The 19914-nt window shown below is 43.7% G+C and overlaps 1 protein-coding gene across 10 annotated transcripts in view; it reads right to left on the reverse strand.

Annotated features, from left to right (window-relative positions):
- ADCYAP1R1 (ADCYAP receptor type I) overlaps positions 1–19914 on the reverse strand; it is a 204523-nt gene that overhangs the window by 60403 nt on the left and 124206 nt on the right. For all 10 annotated transcript variants that reach the window (XM_030549961.1, XM_030549955.1, XM_030549959.1 and 7 more), the window contains exon 4: positions 16558–16665. In XM_030549961.1, the coding sequence (XP_030405821.1) occupies positions 16558–16665 (108 nt within the window). The remainder of the gene's footprint in view (positions 1–16557; positions 16666–19914) is intronic.

Genomic DNA, 19914 nt, shown 5'->3' on the forward strand with positions numbered 1-19914 from the left:
CCCTGAACCCTCTGATTTGTCTACATTTTTCTTAAAGTGCAGTGCCCAGTACCAGATATGTTTACTTCCTATATATTATTCAGTCATTAGATATCTCTGTGTGCTGTATAGCATTCCAGGCAGGGTGTAGCTCCCAGAAAACTAGAGGCACAAAGCAGGTACTCGAATGGTATGTAAACCTGGTTGGTTGGTTGGTTGGTTATCTGTAGCTGATTTTCTTAATAAGCAACTCGTTGTTTAAGAAGGTCAGTGATTCCCTATATCATGATAAGCAGATCTAAGTTTTATTCAGGTCTCCTCCACTGAGTTGCTGTGTAACCTTGGGCAAGTCACTTAACCAGTCTGTGCCTCATTTTTCTTGTATTTAAAATGAAGCTACCTCCCATGTTAAAAAACAAATTGAGAACCAAATTCTGCCTTCATGTACACCTCATACAACACTGAAGACTGGAACAAGATTGTATAGGATGCAAAGACAGTATTTTAAGCTATGTCTCTTTATGCTTTAGTGGGAAATGAGACCCAGATTCTTTTCAAATGTGTTAGGTACAGTAAAGAACGAGTAGTTGTGGGTATTTGTGGTAAGCTGGCAGAGGAGCCTGTCTCTGGATCTAAAATTCTCTAATTTAATATATACACAGAAGGGCTTCTGCTGTTGTTTGCAGGGTGGCAAAACCCACCCCAAGACACCAGAGAATAAACCATTATTCACACTCTTCCGCCTTTGGAATAAGTATGGAAAGGTAGGATCTTTCTTTCACTTTTACTTCCCCAATCAGTTTCCTTAGCTGTAATTTGTCTCGACATCTGCAGCCCGGGGCCGGTGCAAGGATGTTTCATACCCTAGGCGAAACTTCCATCTTGCACCCTCCCCCGTCCCCGAGCCTCCACCCTGAGGCACCCCCCCGCCCCAGCTCACCCCTGCCCCGCCTCCCCCCAGAATATAACATCGCTGCTTCACTTCTCCTGCCTCCCAGGTTTGCGGCACCAATCAGCTTAGGCACCGCAAGCCTGGTAGGTGGGATAAATGAAGCGGTCACGGCGTGCTCAGGGAGGAGGCAGGGCAGGGGTGACCTGGGGCAGGGAGTTCCCCTGCGCGCCGCCCCCTGCCTTACTTGCTGCAGGCGGCCCTCCCCGCACTCCCCTGCCCCAGCTCCCTTCGCCTAAATGCTGGCGGCCACCGGGGTGGCCGAAGATCTGGCCGCCGCGGTCACTGCCAAAGAAAATGGCGCCCCCCAAATCCTAGCACCCTAGGCGACCGCCTAAGTTGTCTAAATGGTTGCACTGGCCCTGCTGCAGCTAGCAGAGAAGAGTGGATGGCGAACTGGGGCCATACGGCCAATTGGGGCTGGTCTAACACACATCCACACTCCCTGGAAGCTGGAATTATTAATCCTTGCACAGTACTGGACACATCTGCTCTGGAGTGCACATTGGGACAGACATTCAGCTTATGTAAATCAATGTCACTCCAGTGTAGTCACTAGAGCTACAGTGACTTATGCCAGCTGAGGATCTGGCATACTTTTCAGCAGCCTGAAAATGCTGTCAGGTTAGTTCATATTTTGTCAGACAGATCAACCTGCTGTCCTACTGCGCCAAGGGCTTGGGATTTCAACTACTGCTTAATAGAATACAAGGTACTGGGTGTGGTGCGAGTGTGTGGGGGTTGGGGGATAGTGGCCTGGTGAGAAAAGTTTTCCAGCTGTACAGCTTCCCCTATGATGTGACACCATCCTGAAAAAAAAAAAATCCAAGACACTGGAACAATTTTGGTGCCTGGAATGCATGATGATGCAATGCAGATGAGACAGACAGATTGGAGGAAATCTGAGGAGTGCATGGGTGGATCAGAAGCCTGTTGATTTTCTGCCATCAAGTTGGAATTGCCCCCTGCCAGCCTCCCATCAACCCTACTTGCTGCCTTAGTGAAGCTAAGGGCCTGATCCAAAGCTTACTGAAGTCAGAGTCCTTCCAGTGAAGTCAGTGGGTTTTGCAGTAGGCTCTGTGTCAGAGAACCGAGCATACCAGTCAGATAAAAGATGAGCCATATGTAGCCACAAGATGGTAGTGTTGCACCAGAGAAGAAGCGTCATGGTGGAACGCTAACTGATCCTCATGATGTTCAGGCTAGTTCCGTCAATGCTCTACTGAACAAATACATTTAGTGAAAAGATGTGGACAACATTTTATCTGTCTTTTGCAGGCTAACTATTGAGATTAGCGTAGTCCTTTAGAACATGAAGTATCCCACTGCCCTCAGATTGTCCCACACTAACGCTGAACATGACCTACAGCTATTAACTGGGGATTGGAATAGCCACACACCTACCTTAAATGGAGGTCTTTTATAAAAGGAAATTATGTAAAATGTTGAGAGATCTGTCTAGCTCCTGCTGAAAAAGGAACAGCAGTACAGAACAGAAATAATGCCTGGGCCCTTGTCAGCACAACTACAGAGGAACTTTAAATAAATACATAATATGAGATATACCTATTGCCTAAAACTGGAAGGGACCCTGAAAAGTCATTGAGTCCAGCCCCCTGCCTTCACTAGCAGGACCAAGTACTGATTTTTACTCCAGATCCCTATGTAGCCCCCTTGAGAACTGAACTCACAATGCTGGGTTTAGCAGGTCAATGCTCAAACCACTCAGCTATCCCTCCCCCCTTTGTACTTTAGGTTTTTTTCAAAAGCCTTGGGAAATAATTTTTATTTCCCAAGGCTTTTGAAAAAACATACAATAATTTTTATTTTACATTTTTGCTCTTAAAATAAATAGAAATGTCACTTTGGAGCAACTAAATGGGAAATCAAAGACTTCAGTGTTTAGGTTACAGGGATTATGGGGTGAGTTGGGGGCCAGGAAAACAAATCAGCAAGTCTAAACATCCAAGCCTCTTGCATCATCATCATCATCCTTCTATTCAAATCCCTTTCAGGCAAACTGGGCTGCTGAGGTTGCTTGAAACCTGTATTCAACATCAAATGTGTGTACTCAGCTCACTAGTCATTTTCAATGATTAATCTCTAACTCTGTGAGCAGAATGCCAATACCATCACACGGCTCTTTGCAGAAATCCATCAACCTCTATTCCTTCACTTGTCATATTTGTTGCATATTTTGAAACACTGGGTAGGTTTGCAAATAGCGGGACTGGTTGGCCAACATTTTGTGTCATCCAAAATCACTGAACACTGTTCTTGTCAAATGGTGTATGACTAAATCTCACAGCACAAATACTAGATCTATCTAAGAGGGTCAAAGGCACAATCCATCTCCCATTGGCATCAATCGGCGTTTTGCCACTGATTTTACTGGGAGCAGGATCAGATGCAAGCCAGGGGTTCTCTGATTGCTGTCCCTCAGTAAGACCCTGAACCTGCTCTCACTGAAATCAATGGCAAAACTTGCCCAGGAATTGCCAGACAGGATTAGATTCATGGTCCATCTGGTCCAGTATCCTGTCTCTCTGCTTCAGAGGAAGGTGCACAAATCCCCACAGTAGGCAGATGTGGGATAACCTGGCCCACACGAAGGTCTCATCTTACTCCCTAATAAAGATTGGCTTAAATCTTAAAGCATCAGATTTTCTAGCCCTTCTAATATTATTTTTCTCCTACCATTAACTACTGGCAGCAGACTCTCTCTCTCTCTCTATTTCTCTCTCTCTCTCAATTAAACTATTTTTCCTAGAAGCTGACAAGGAAGAAAGATAGATTCCCACTATTTGTGTTTATTTCTGACTACTCAGATGGCACTCAGATACAGTGGTGATAGAACATCGGATTTTGGTTCATTTTGAATTGCATGACATTTGCAGTCACAGGGTATGTCTTCACTACCGGCCGTATCGGCGGGTAGCAATCGATTTCTCAGGGATCGATATATCGCGTCTCATCTAGACGCAATGTATTGATCCCCAAACGCACTCCTGACGACTCCAGAACTCCACCAACACGAATGGCAGTAGCAGAGTCGACAGGGGGAGCTGCGGATATCGATCCCGCGCAGTGAGGACGGTAGGAAACTCGATCTAAGATACTTCGACTTCAGCTATGTAATTCACGTAGCTGAAGTTGCGTATCTTAAATCGATCCCCTCCCCTAGTGTAGACCAGTCCACAGACACAACATTACACTAATGTAGCTCTGTGCAATGAATAGCCTTTTTATGTTGAAAAAAAATCCCTGTCTAGCCAAATTACTACTGCATTTTTACCTGTGCTGGACATAGTTAATGGATTCATATTTTCTATAATTTTTTGCCTGTCCTAATAGCACATTTCCATTTTATTAACATTTTTCTGCAGTCCAGAATTTGCTAATGCATTAGAGAAAGTTCCAGGAGAACCTTTTACTATCTGGAGCTTTTAGACTTTATCCATCAACCTAATATTCACTAATGCGTTAAGCCACGGGAAAGTCAATTAGATTTATATTCTACCTTATGCTCTGCATTGTAACTAGAAGTCAAAGCCAATCACATGAGCGTATGGATAAAAAACATGTTGTAAATATAATTGCAGGGAAGCTACAGGCCACAGTCTGGCTTTCCCATCTCAGGATGCCACTGTCATTGAAGTTTGTGGCACCTAAGTGTGCATGTATCCAAACCTAGAAAATGACCTTATGACCTTGATCCTACAAACAGTTATGCAAGTGAGTAAGGCCAGGTCTACACTACAGACCTATTTCAGTAAAACTATGTCGCTCAGGGGTGTGAAAAATTCACTCCCCTGAATGACATATATACTGACCTAACCCCTCTGTGTATACAGTGCTAAATTGGCTGGAGATCTCCTCTCGAGATAGCTACCGCCTCTAGTGGAGGTGGATTAACTACAGCAGCGGGAAAAGTTCTCGCATAGGAGCAGCTTCACTAAAAGGCTACAGTGTCGCTAAATGAGAAGACAAGCCTACGTTTATTCACATTATTCACGGAGTTCAGTTGGGTTACTCCCATTCTTAAAGTTAAGTAGGGTTGCGGCCTAAATCTGAATTTGGATAGGAAGCTTGAGATTGCTGACTGGATGGTGTCCGATCCTCTGAGCTTTCAAATAGGGCAGAATTTTGCTCTTAGGCCTGGTTTACACTGCGGGGGGAAGGGCAGATTGATCTAAGATACGCAGCTTCAGCCAAGTGAATAACATAGCTGAAGTCAATGTACTTAGATCTACTTACCATGATGTCTTCACTGCAGTAAGTCGACGGCTGACACTCTCCCGTCGACTCCGTCTGCGCCTCTCGCCCTGGTGGAGTACCAGAGTCGACGGGAGAGCCCTTGTCTCTAGACTAGACACAATAAATTGAACCCCACTGGATTGATCGCTGCTCATCGATCCAGCAGGTAATGTAGACAAGCCCTTAATATGTATGCTCTCAATAGTATGTAGTTATATGGACTCCCATCACCATATCAGCAGTACACATTCAATCTGACTCAAATTCTCAAAGCCCTGTTAAAACAAGAACAGAGTTTCCTTTTCAACAAGAAACCCAGAGTTACAACCACAACATTCTTTGGCTTTCTCCTCCTCTTCCTGGCTGCACAGTGCACAAAGAATGGGTGCAGTACTCCATGTCCCAGTGAGCATTCACAGAGAGACTGATTTACCACTGCTTTGTTTCAGCGGTAGGCCTTTGGAACTCCATGGAGATCAATGGATTGACACTGGGGTTTAATGGTGTAAGGTCGAGCAGAATTAGTCCTGAAGCATCCACGCCATGTCCCAATGAAGCACAGCTTGACTTTGAAACTCACAGGCTAAAAAGAAGAACTGCATTGAAGACCCAGACAATGACCATTCTGCAGCTGATGTGCTGCCTTTTTGTAGAACATTTCGCTCTCCTGGCTCCCACCCGAGTCCTCCTATTATATTATTCTCAGCACATGGACAATGAGGGCTCTGATGCACTAGACTTTTCAAATAAATCAAAGGAAACACTTGAGATGATTAAAATGGGCTAGATTCATCAAAGGCACTACAGAGAAAACACATTTTCAAAAACGAAATCAGTGAATCAATAGCACTTCCTCTTCATTAGAGATTTCAATTAAAGTCTTACAGTCATGGTTCACATTGAAGTCGGTTCTATAAGTGTAGTAAGTAACAGCACAAGACTTGATGAACAGTATCCATCAAATAATGTATTTGAACATTTATTATTCAGTCAGTAATTGCTTACACACGTCAATAAGATCTATAGTGGGTCTAATAATCTCCATCCAATCATACATTCAGCAAAGTGTTACTTGTCTATTATATTGTTTGTTGGATAATTCTGTCTAGTGTTTGACACAATAGTTTATAGTCTCCAGAGGGCCATGATATTTTGGCCAAACCCTGCAGGGATAATTGGGTTGGGTTTAGTGGCCTGTGATGTGAAGCAGCTCAGAGTAGATGATCAGGTGGTCCCTTCTATTGTTATTACTATTATTTATTATTCGTATTACTGTGGCTAACAGGCGCCCTAGTCATGGACCATTGTGCTAGGCACTGTATGAATAGAACAAAAAGAGACAGTCCCTGTCCCAAGGAGTTTACAAACCAAGCATAAGACAAATGACAACAGATGGATACTGGCAGACCAACGCGGGGGGTACAAGGAATCGTTGAGACAATATTAGTCAGCCTGAAAGGCATGTTCTCTGCACATGAACAGCATTTTGGCCTAACAATCTATGGCCAACTCTGATACTTACGAAGTGCCACTTTTTCAAAATTACAGAAAATCTTTCATCACCACTATAACTATTTATAATTACTAGTATCACAATACCCCCTAGAGACCCTAAACACACTTCAGGGTCCCATTGTGCTAGGAGCTCTACAAACACATGGTAAGAGATAATACTTTGGGACACAGACTTACACTCTAAGTTGACAAGACAGACAAAGGAAGTATTGCTTATCATAATTTTATAGACGGGAGAACCAAAGCATATAGATGAAGTGACTTGCTCAAGGTCACATGGAGTGTACAGCAGAGATTGGACCCAGATCTCCTGAATCTCAGTCTCCTGTATTGGCCACAAGAACATTCTTCCTCTTTGTTGGTCATTTATGTAATAGAGTTTTCACAAATGAGAAATGCCATTATCTATTGCAGATAGACAATCACAACTACCTCCTCGCTACCATCTTGATGTGTGTGAATCATAATTCTCAAGTAACTTCTAACTGCTTCTCAGGCAGAATGGAACAGAAGGCCAAGAAATAGTATAGAATACGAATTAAAGCCTCAGTACATTCTTTTAAATTGTCTTCTACAAATTGACTTTCTCCCCCCTGCTCTCTATGTTGGCTGGCATAGGGATTGGTTTACCTCGTGTACATGTTTATCTGGGGATAACTTCTATTTAACCCTTTGCTCATGGCGCAGCAAGTATGGCTAGAGGGAACAGAGGCAGTCAGAGCTCATGTTGTTCCAAAGCACTTCGATAATTCTCATTCTCCCTCAGTAAGTATTTTGGTTAAAGGGTCAGCTCACAAAAGGTAACTCTCAAATGGATATGATCCTGAGCCAACTGGAATCAATGGGAAAGCCCACATTGATTTCAGAGGGTGCAAGATCAGCCCTATATAAATGTAAGGGGGGAGGAAGGAGAGAGAGAGAGAGAGGGACAGAATATGGATAACACTTTCTCTAGAAAAAAGAACAAGGAGTTCTTGTGGCAACGTGGGTTATAGCCCACAAAAGCTTATGCCCAAATAAATGTGTTAGTCTCTAAGGTGCCACATGTACTCCTCATTCTTTTTGCTGATACAGACTAACACAGCTACCACTCTAAATTTTTCTCTAGACGTTCTCTGTTGTGTTCTCCACCTAGGTAGGGGGTGAGCTTCTTGGACAGGGACCATATCTTCTGTGTCTTGTACAGCACTGATTGTACTGTTAACACCTTGCTAATAAATATCAGAGCTAACTTCTTTTAGGTTCTGCTGCAAGATGCCCTTTTCCTCCCTCACCTATTGTGCTGTGCACGAGATCTTGCAGCAATCTGTTCAGCCAGCTTGCGAAGCTACATCAGGGAACAACAGTCCAGTTAGACAGCAGCTTTTCTGGGGTCTTATTCTTGAGCTTTTCCCATGGCTAAGCTCACCTTCTTGCACACTGTACCTGCCCCTCTCCTTGCTGATTCCACTGCCCTAAGTCCATCCCCACACAGTAAGTACTCCAGCTCCCTCACCTTCCATCTTTTCTGAAAGCAATTCAGATGGCGATTCCTTATTGTCTCATTTACAGTTTCTATGCAAAGCAGCAGCTCAGCAAGGTTAGAGAAGGCATTGGTTTAGATTGCTATTTCTGCCTGGAATTCTCTGAGGGGCAGACACTATTCAATGGCTGGGCACTTTGCTGAGATCTGGTAGCACATTATGATTATCCTTTGTGCTCGGATAGGGTATTGCGAGAGACCTTTCACACGCTGGTGTATTGATGAAGCAGGGAGAAGAGGCGGGAGCACTGGTGGTGGTGATCACACTTTGTGTTTGATCACTGGTAGCATAGAGACCTCTTACATTCCCATGCCAGGGTAGTGGGGAAGGCCAGCAAAATGTTCTTGTCCTCTAACACAGCATCTGCCAAGGCTAGACCAAGGGCACTGTATAGAAGTTTGGATAGTTTTTCTTGGATACAGAGGTGATCCTTCCTTGCTGTGAATTCTCATCCCCCTCCCCAACTGGACTGCCTGGTGATGTGGGAGCAGGGTCATAGTGAGTTTCAATCCCTCCTGCTTGTTAAGAGGAGCTGGGAGAGTTATAGTCTCCATCTGCGAACTCACTGGTAATGAAAGACCAGCCCAAAAGAAGTGTTCCCCTGTTAATAGCAATTGTTGATGTCCTCCTGCAAGAATGCAGGCGCCTGGCTTCCCTCAAAGAAAAAGTCATCAAGACCCCAATTAGAAATGCTCCTGGAATCTCAGAGAGACAAAGTGGGTGAGGTAATCTCTTTTAGTGGACCAACTTCTGTTGGTGGAAGAGACAGGCTTTTGAGTTTACACCGAGATCTGGAATCTCAGACAGTTAGCAGTGACCAAATATATTCTTTAACACCCCCAATGGTCAGGAATTTGTAACCTTCTTTCTCAAGTAAGGGTGGTGTGACTGGGGATACTGTCCTCTCAGGAGTGCCTTCTGTTGGTCAGGTGCAAACTTGACCACATTCTCTCTCCTCCAGCGCCACCTTTGGGCTTGCTGTTAACTGCATCAGGTGGGTCCTCAGTGGCCAGCCCTCTGGCCAACACAGTCTCTATGCATGAACAAACAAACCTCTTCTGGGGTAATAAAAGTCCAACTTGGACCTATCAGAGTGCCCTGGTTTGTGTCTGCAGCCCTGTCTCTGGGCTCAGATCTCAGCCCCTTCTGGGCTAGTTTTAAGTCTGTATCCTGGTACAGTGCAGTGCCTCCAGGGCTTTCTCCTGCCCTTCACTTGGGCCTCTAAACAAGCCTTATCCCCGTTCTCTGGTTTTAGGCAACCCAGACCCACTCACTACTCCAGGTCCCAACCCAGAGACCATACAAATAGTAGCCATGTGCTGCTTCAATTAACTCCATCACTGCTGCTATTCGCTGGGCCACTTTCCATATAGCTCCTTCCTCTTCACCCTTACCTCAGGGTTCTCTGTCTGTTCCCTGCTTGAGCAGGGTCTCTCTCAGGCCATCTCGCCTGGAGAGTTTCACAGCCTTCCAGTCCTTCCTTTTTTGCTCTTCTGGTCCCAGCCAGCAACTGAATGTCTCAAGCCCTGCAGTGCCTTTTAATTGAGCTTGCTGGGGTTGGATTGGCTGCTTCTCTGAAGCCTTTCTAGGCAGGCCTGGAGAACCCACCTTCCCTGCTCCTTTTCCCGGGGCAGGGTGTGGCAGAACCCTGAGGTCTCCAGCAGGGGCATCAAAGGGCCTGGTACAGATCATCACAGGTGGGTTTTTTTGGCATTTGATTAACTCTAGCCAGGACTACTGAAGGGCATTCTGTCTGGGATTATCTTCAAAAAACACCCAAAAGTTTCAGTAAAAAGCAACAGCTTGCTTTAGTCTGGATTTTGCTTCTGAGTGCCATGCAAGATGCTGGTGTCAAGCTTAGTATGAAGCCCTGTGTGACCTACATTCTGGATATCTAAAGAGGCCACCTCTTTCCCTGTGTATCCTGATGCTAGTTGCACTCAATTGCAGTATTTTTTTAGTGGTCTGTACATTTGAACTATAGTGGACTGGGGAACTTTATTTTTCCAGTGGAGATTCCTTGTTTTTGGAGTTTGCTTCCCATGTCAGTTTCCCTCACAGGAGTCTGACAAATCCACCAAGAGAGAAATTTGGACTGAAAAGTCAGACCCAGCTACCTGATTCTTCAGCCACACTAATTTGCCAGGGGTGCTTGACTGCCGCAATGCTGACATTAATTTCGGCTGGTAACAGAGAAAGCTTGCTTCTCCGGGCTCAGTAGAAATGCGTATTTTCTCTAGCTACATTTTATTGCTTGTAAAGTCTCTGATCTTAAATAGTCAGCTTTACTGCCTCTCTCTATCAATAACATTCCAGGACTGTCAACTGTCTATGTCACTCTGAAGCCTAAAATGTCTCCTGAGTCAGTGTGAAGCAATTGAAACAGCTACAAGCATGGTGGAGAGCTCTTTTTGTTCAGAACATCACCAAGTTCAATCACCATTGAGATCTGTGGTCTGTTACTATGCAATTTTAACATTTTCAGCCATTTTGACTTCATGAATTACACGGTGAGACAGCAAGACATGTATCTATGCAATGCCAAGAGTCCAAACCACTGTAATCTCAGAGGTAACTGAGCCCATCACCACTTTCACTCTACAGCTAATTTACATGCAACAGTTTCATTGGTTGCATGCAGGAGACTCTCACACCCTCGTGAGAAGATGGGTGTTCAGCTAGTAATACAATAATAAAGCAGCCAAAGTAAGAGATACTGTCGCTGGCAAATGTTCTGAGCAATTTTCAAATTGGGCAAGACGAAGTACGTAAGGTCTATCTACATATGATCAGATAGATAGATATGTCACAGTATCTGAATAAGCAGTGGGCCCTTTTCCATACACAACTCATCCTGAGAAAGATATAGGGATAGCATAGCTTGCTTGCTCTCGCTCTCTCTCTCTCACACACACACACACACACACACACACACACACACACACACACACACACACACACACACACACACACACACACACACACACACACACACACACACACACACACACCCCTACCTACCTACCTTTCTTTTCCATTTTTTCTGAAATCTTCAGTTTTCCCAAAAGAATGATGTATTTCAAAATGAGGAAGACGGCAGACTATTTCCTGAATCCAACAGATTTAGTTGCCACAGCTAAGCCCACTGCCTAGGAAGCAGCAGTGCCTATTGTAACTATAATGCAGTAGATGTGGGAATGACTTGCAGCCTGATTCTCTTATGGCAGAATATGTGTAACTCCCATTGGTTTTAATGGAAACTTATTCACATCCTGTAGTGGGAGTGCAGTTTCGGTGGTTTCTAGCTCACTAGTATAATAAAACTTGGGCAGGACACATGGGAGACAAGTCTGGGGTTACAGCGGATTGTAGAAGTGAGGTGAAAGCCTTGAGCAGACCATTAGTACTTCTTTCCCCACCCATTTCATGAGATGGAATTGGCCTTGTCCTGATGAAAAGGTCTTATATAAATTTAATAGTGAAGGAAACGGTTCCCAAATAATATTTTAGCCATCCAACGGAATTAGTTCTATCCCAGCCATGGAACCCGATATGATGGTTCAAAACACCTAGGGAAAGGATATCATTTGCCATTGAATTCCATAGTATTTTAGAGTAATTGCTATAGAACTCTAACTTCTAACTAGAGAGTTTCTTATGGGTGGTACACACTACACTCTATCTATCTAATCTATCTAAACTATTATTTTCTCTGTTTTTATATACAGTAAATAAATGTATCATAATCATGCTCTTTTTAATGCAGTGTATAGCTTCCTAGGTTGAGCACTTGTAGGGGGAGGGGAATTCATTCTGACTAGAGAGAAGACCCAGCAAGAGCCAGTCATAGCTATCTTTTGGTCTCTGTGCAGCCATCTAGCATCGCTGGGGCTTTTGTGACAGCCCTTTGTGCAGCTGTGGCACAACACAGACGATGATGCACATTGTTGAGGAATGCCTGCTGACTAGGTTCAGCAGTGGCCTAGAAGAACTGAAGATGCCATCATTGGCTAGACGATGATGCACACGCAAAATAAATAAATGTCACAATGTCTAGCAGATGGCAATCCCTGAACACTGCAGTCTGTCATCTGTACTAGTTTTTACTCAACTCTGATCTACTAATCTGGACCAACAGAATTAATTGCTCCAAAACTTCTCAGTCATGCCAAACAGAATTGTGGGTGCTTTCTGGACTTCAACGGACTTCTTTTGAAAACCAGCATTTTCACTGGGGGAAAAAAATGGAAAATAAGAAATAGGTCGACATTACTATTGAGTATCACAGCTCCTTAAATTACATCCAGAGGGACCAAGATGCTTCACTGTAGTGCCTTGACCTCCTTTGTTACACAGCAGTGCAACATCATAGCTTTGTCACACAACACCACAATTTATTTACCAAAGATGAGCTGGGATGCTTTGAATGGCCTATAAACTAGGACATGTCAGCAGCAGAGTCAACACTGGCACTGTACTACAAAAATCATGACAAACGGCAACTTTATGCCTAAACCTAAATGTCCAGCTTAAACCTCCCTTGCTTCAATTTAAGCCCAGTCTTCTTGTCCTATCCTCAGAGGTTAATGAGTACAATTTACCTCCCTCCTCTTTGTAACAACCTTATAGGTACTTGGAAACTGTTATCATCCCCCCGCTCAGTCCTCGCTTCTCCAGACTAAACAAACCCAGTTCTTTTCAATCTTCCCTCATAGGTCATGTTTTCTAGACCTTTAGTCATTTTTGTTGCTCTTCTCTGGACTTTTCCAATTTGTCCATATCTTTCCTGAAATGTGGCACCCAGAACTGGACACAATACTCTGGCTGAGGCCTAATCAGCGTGGTATAGAACAGAAGAATTACTTTGTGTCTTGCTTTCAACACTCCTGCTACTACATCCCAGAATGAGATTTGCTTTTTTTTTTTGCAACAGTGTCACACTGTTGACTCATATTTAGCTTGTGATCCACTATGACCCTCAGATCCCTTTCCACAGCACTCCTTCCTAGGCAGTCATTTCCTATTTTGTATGTGTGCAACTGATTGTTCCTTCCTAAGTGAAGTACTTTGCATTTGTCCTTGTTGAATTTATCCTATTTACTTCAGACTATTTCTCCAGTTTGTCCATGAGTGCAAGGGACTGGACTAGACGACTTCTTGAGATTGCTTCCAGTCCTACAATTCTCTGATTTATAACCTCCCCTAGAAGACTAAAATGAAATTAAGGTCTCTTGATGGATTGAGGTCACAAACATATTTTCAAGAAAGAAATGTTGCATCCTGGAATCCCAGGAGAGTGACAGCTCAAAAAACTTGATCTGTCCTTAACATACTAGACTAGAAGAGATTTAGGAGTGATTGCATAATTCTCAGCCAGATGGATCTTGAAATATCATTTTGGTTACTAGTATCAGAAGGGTAGCTGTGTTAGTCTGTATCCACAAAAACAACGAGGAGTCCGGTGGCACCTTAAAGACTAACAGATTTATTTGGGCATAAGCTTTTGTGAGTAAAAAAACAAAGAAATGGGTTTTTTTACCTATGAAAGCTTATGCCCAAATAAACCTGTTAGTCTTTAAGGTACCACTGGATTCCTCATCATTTTGGTTACTGTTTTCATGTCATGTGAAATGTCATATCCTGTTATGTCTGGTGATTAACCAACCCTTTATAAATGGAACAGTCATGTAAACATGACTATTTCTCCACTCTGCTCCTACTGAAACAAAAATACTGGACAAATAAAAATAAACAAGGTATAAGGATGATACCAAAAGATTATGGGGATCTGAAATGGATGTAGATTCTTCCACCTTTGGGTCACTAGTACAAAGCCAGTCTGAGTTAGTAGTGGCCTCAAATTGTTAACAGTCTAATAACTGTTTGGTTACTTGATGATTTGGTAGGTCTTCGACTTGCTTCTGTTGGACAGGTTTACACATAATAACTGCAAGTGATGCCACTTGGCACCTGTTAGCGATTTTGATATGGAGACCAAGAGAGCTGAATGGGTTTTTACACTGCATTTCTTCTCACCCTTCCAGGTCAAGGTTGAGAGCTCAATCAGCCAAGGACCAACTGCAGAAGGCACCATGTGACAAAAATCCTAAATGCAGGACACAAAAGTATTTATGCAGAAGATTTAAAAGTACTGCTGGATTCATCCCTTTGTGGTACATAGCTCTGTCTGTAAGTGCAGTTCCACGGCTGTTTATTTCCAAAGCAGAGAGAGCACCAAATTTGGGTGGAATGTTAATAAAGGCAGGACTGAGGTTCATAATGGTGAGGGATAGTTGGTAGGTTTGGGGTTGAAGCATGTTTAATATAGAGAAATCTTGACTGTCCTGTAGATAAACATGACATCACTCTGCATTGCCAAACCAGCAACATCCATGAGCAGTGCACTGGCATAAAATAAGAAAAGATCTTCTACGTTGCCAAGCTCCAGCTCAAGGATATTTAAAGAATGTCATTACAAACCACTCCAAAATCGGGGCTTCTAATGGAAAATCTTCTGACAAGAACCTCTATTGAAAGCCGGGCTGCTATAATTATATCAGAAGAAAATGATAAATCAGCCGCCAGTTGGTGCACAATAAACATCATAAAAGCACTCTGCCTTCATAGCGCAAGCACCCCATGATTATTGTACTGGAAAAACTGTTGGTTGAGTGTAACTGCTGCTCTGGAGATGAACTGAATGAACTAGTTTGGCCATCAGATTGACTGTGTGTGTGTGTGTGTGTGTGTGTGTGTGTGTGTGTGTGTGTGATGCAGATGGGTATCCGTGTCTCAGGCTGGTCAGAAATCCACGGCGAGAGCAAGAATTTTCTTGCCTGTGTTATCTCCATAAAACTCTGGCATGTTGTTTTGCTATCATCACTAGCCTGTGATGATTTATGAAGTGCATCTCTGAGTCACTACAGAACCAATTCCTCAGCACTATTGAGGCTGCTGCAGCTGGTCTCATATATTATCGGACATCAAAAACAAGGTCTTTGTGATAACATTTAGACATATAAAATCCTGTGTAGAGTTTTTACAAGAATAAATGACCAGGACACTGAAGCAATCACAACAAGGTAATGGGGTTTAGCACACACATGTATTTGTGCATGAAGTCCTTACTTGCTCAGATATACAAAGCTTTTTCTGTACAGTGTTTCCAGGTGCAAATGTGGACTTTACTATAGAAGAATGTATGTGAAAAATTTGCAAAATAGCAGTTGGGATCAGGATCGAGTTTTGTTAGCACTCCTCTCAGTAGGAGCTGCCATTTAATGGATATGTCATTGGATAAGGAGTAGTGCTGGGAGGAATTGTCCAAAATTGGGCTATTTAACAGCAGCAAAAATGTGATTAATGGATTATTATTAAAAACAAAACTTGCCAATCAAATTTGAAAGCCTGCCGCTCTCATGCATTCAGATGGGAACCTCATTTCCTGTGCGTTAATATCAGTAATCAGACTAAATAGTTTAACAGTTTATTATAACTTGCTCAAGTCCTGAAGATTTTACTCAGGCAAAATTCCCATTGATTTCATTGGGAGTTTTGCATGAGGAAGGACTGAGGGCTTGATTGGGATAGTTAGGCACAACCCTTCATTGAAGATGATGTACAGCTGTACTGCCCCAGAGGGAACACCAAGAGGTATCAGTCTCCTGAATGCCTCAGGCTGCATATTCACTGCTACTGCAACTCTTGATTCACCTATGCGCCACCAGCCAGCTACACCAACAGATGTCTGGGGTAGTAGGACCATGGCCCCTCCCATTTCTACCTTTTATAGGAAGCATAAATAGAGCCAACCCCACCCTTGGGTGACTGAAGGCCCTGGAATTCTTCCTGACCTTTTCATGGGCTACACAAGCGAGGAGGTTCCTTCTACCCTCTCCCCCTCCCCACTACACACATGCATGAGGCCAACCAGAATCTGACCCTGAGTTTTGACTTCAAGACCTGTCTCTCTCACTCTCTTTTTATTTTTATTTTAATTTTGTATTAATAATACAAGGCCCTTAGACAGCAATCACAATTCCCATTAGCTTCAATGGTTATCTAAAGGCACAGCTTTCTATTTTGTAATCAGTGTAGTGATTCTCTCATCTTGTACATTATGTGAAGTTTTCCTCCACACACACATAAATTCTGGAAGCCTGATGTATTGTTTACCCACTCTGCCTCCAGCAGCCCCAGTCCACTAAAGGGCTTTTCATCCCCTTTCATAGTATCAATTGCTTGGCTGTATGATCAGCGTGACTGCAAGCAGCAAGAGGCTGCTGAATCCAGCAACCACATGGAACAAATGAAGAAAGGAGAAGAGCATTTTACCGTCTTCAGAGTTAATAATTCGGAACAGAGCAGGACACTTGACAAAGACGATTTCGCCCACACTCGCTGACTTCCAGCATGTAATATTATCCCACATCCCAGGGCATCCTAGAGAAGAGAAAGAGAGAAATATAGAAAGAGTTGCAATTAAATCCAATCCCCTTTCAATTTGCGGTAGTGCTTTATAGTTACCTTCATCTCACACCCATAAACATACTGTCCATTACTCTAAAGGAGTGTAACTCTTTCATACAGGCTTAAAATAGGTGGGGTTATTTTGTACTGACTACAACAGTATTAAACAGGAGGCATTATTCTGGTACCGGAACAGCGATAATGGCGCCATACTCTCTGCGGGCAGAAACTGAAGCCAATTAAGCTGTGCCAATCCAGCTGCACCAATTTATTCCAACGGAGAGTCTGGCCCCCAGATATGGCATTCTGCTCTGATGTAGCTGTCAGTGAACACTATGGGCCAAATCCAGAGGCCTTTCATCAGTTTTCCCCTCAGGCAAATAAAATCTGAGAGGTCCTGAAGAACAGAAACACTCCAAGAGATCAGCACCTCTCAGGATTTGGTCCAGTCACTCCAGCAGGAGGTTGCCTAAGGACTACATGAAAAATGAGGGTGAGGTCTGGGAGTGGGAGTGCAGGGCTCAGTTCCCCAAAAGTATTTAGGCACCTACCTCCCACTGATTTTAAGGGACAATAGGAGTCTAAATACCTTTTGATGGTCTAGGCCCAAGAGCCTTTTCTCTTTCACCTTGTGCTCCCTGCGTAAGGGCAAGGCACCGATTAGGGATAGCAAGGAGGCAGCAAGGGGTACCACCTTTGAAATGCAAAAAAACCCAGCCTCTCCTCCACCCAAGGTAAGCCCGCTGCAACCCCAACCCGAGGGCAACTCCGCAACGCTCCCCTCCACCCCCTCAACAGCCACTTATAATATCTAGAGAAAGAACACGTAGAAATAAGATTGATGACATCACTCCTCTCCTCACTCGTGTGACTCAAACCCTGTCACACGCACACGAGCAGTGCACTCGCGTGTTGGTGGGTAGACAGCTGCTGTCTTTTTAACAGTGTTGATCTGTTATCACTTAAACTGCAGAAGTGGGAACACTGCAGCATCTTTAGCTGGACACAGAAATAATGCAAATCTTTAGACCCAGGTAACAAAAAATGCAGCGGATTAAATTTTTTTCTGGCAACTGGCCAATCCATAAAAAAATCAGACAGGCCAGTCAAATACTGACCAGGTGGTCTCCCTGGGAGCAAGCCGTACTCCCCGTCCCCCAGCTCCCATGCAGGTAGTATAGATTCATATATATTAAGGCCAGAAGAGACTATTATGGGCATCTAGTCCAACCTCCTGCATAGCAATAGCCAGAGAACCTCACCCTATATTTCCCCTGCATCCAGCACATTATTTCTGGTTAAGGTAGATATCCTTTAGGGATGGAGAATATACTCCTCTCCAGGTAAAGTGCTGCAATGTTAACAAATATGCACCTTATTTCCAATCTGAATTGCTCTAGCTTCAACATCCAGCCAGTCAATGGATCTTATTATACCTTCATCTGCTGGATTAAAGATCAGATCATGATCAGAAATCTCCATGTGTAGGTATTTAGATTTTTAAAGGCATTTAGCCATTGCTTTGCTTAGCATTGCAAGGTATAAGGGATTTAGATGGCTAAATCCCAATTTGAAAAGTGATTTAGGCAGGTAGGGCCAGGTCTTTAAAAGTATTTAGGTGCATAACTCCCACTGATTTCAATAGGTGTTAGATTCCTAACACCCAGATCCTCAAAGGTATTTAGGAGAATAAGTCTCATTGACTTTCAATAAAAAAAAGCTCCTAAGTCACTTATGAAAATGGGACTCACCATCTAATTACATAGGCCTTGCTACACTGAATGCAACAATGCCTAAATACCCTTTAAAAATCTGGGCCTTACAGGCTGTGATCAAGTCACCATTTAACCTTCTCTCAGATAAACAACATTGATTGAGCTTCAGAAGGCAGTCACTCAAAGGCATGTGTTCCAGACCTCGATTCAACCTTTAGCTCTTTTCTGAACGCATTTCCAGTTTGTCAACATCCTTTTTAAAGTGCTGACATCCGAACAAGACAGGATTCCAGCAATGGTCTCCCTAATGCTGTATACAATGGTAACATCACCTCAGGATTTCTACTCCACATTCCCCTGTTTTCAAGTTGGTGGTGCTCCAGCCATAACCCCCACCCCCAGGGGGTCCTTTGCCAGTGTGTCAGAGCCAGAGCCAACCACTGTGGTTTAAAGCATCCTTGAGGCTGCTCTAAACTATGGTAAGGATTGGACAGGCAGAAAACTGGCTACAGAACTGGGATACCATAACCTATTACTTCTGCCCACCATCTTCAGCTGTGCTTAGCAGATAGATGGTTGGATCCTCAGCTTATGTAATTCATCCTAACTCCATTGATTTCAATCCATCTGCCCCATAGCATGAAGATGACAATCTGGACCAGCATCTTTTTCTTATTATTCAAGTAAAACAAACTTTGTTTGCTTGTTTGTTTAGGATTATGGGCAGCAACATAACCCCCTGAGAAGATAGAAAAAAAGGCTCATTCTTATTAGCTGCTGGAGATAAGGTAAAACAGCTCAGCTCCTGTCCCTTTCTGAGCACTTCTGTCAGGAACCCGACAAGCTCTGAACATTTTTCAAGGAGCATCTCACTGGCAAGGAAATTCTTTAGCATGACCGCCAATGAAATTCGTTAAATGTAAAGTCCCCAACTTTCAGGGTTGTAAGCCTGAAAGGCTTGCCAGTTTGCAGAAGAGTTCAGAGAAATCCCTCAAATTCCCCATTAATATCCACAAAATGATTGTGCAAGAGGCCCTCAAATTGGAATTGTGCTCTGCCTCTGTGTGAAAAGAAGGGGACAGAAAATCTAACCCTCTCTGCTACTGCAGGATTGCTTTCTGGTTCTTTGCGTTTGATGTTGAATCTGAGTACATAATCTTATCAAATTTTAAAGGGAGCACTGTACTTATCTGAATGGCTCTGCTGCTAAATTCCCTCTCACGCTGTGAGTGAAAGAAAGACCTTCAGTAAAAGGAGACAATTCTTTAGAATGCCATTGTTGCGTGTAGATGAGTGGATGCACCCCTGCGGCGCCTCCTGCTGGTAACTTCCAGGAATTAGCTCATTCCAGCTCCAGAGCGCCCTCTGCAGGCAGATGAGCTGCCTGTCCTCTAGCCCCCGTTTCCCTCCCTGGACCCAGGTGTCCTTTACCTGTGGGGCAGAAACCCCTCAGTCTTAGTGTCTCCCCTCCCCAGGGAACCCCCTACCCACTATCCCCACCTTGCCT

This window comes from Gopherus evgoodei, chromosome 2 (genome assembly GCF_007399415.2).
Source record: "Gopherus evgoodei ecotype Sinaloan lineage chromosome 2, rGopEvg1_v1.p, whole genome shotgun sequence".
Taxonomy (NCBI): domain Eukaryota; kingdom Metazoa; phylum Chordata; order Testudines; family Testudinidae; genus Gopherus; species Gopherus evgoodei.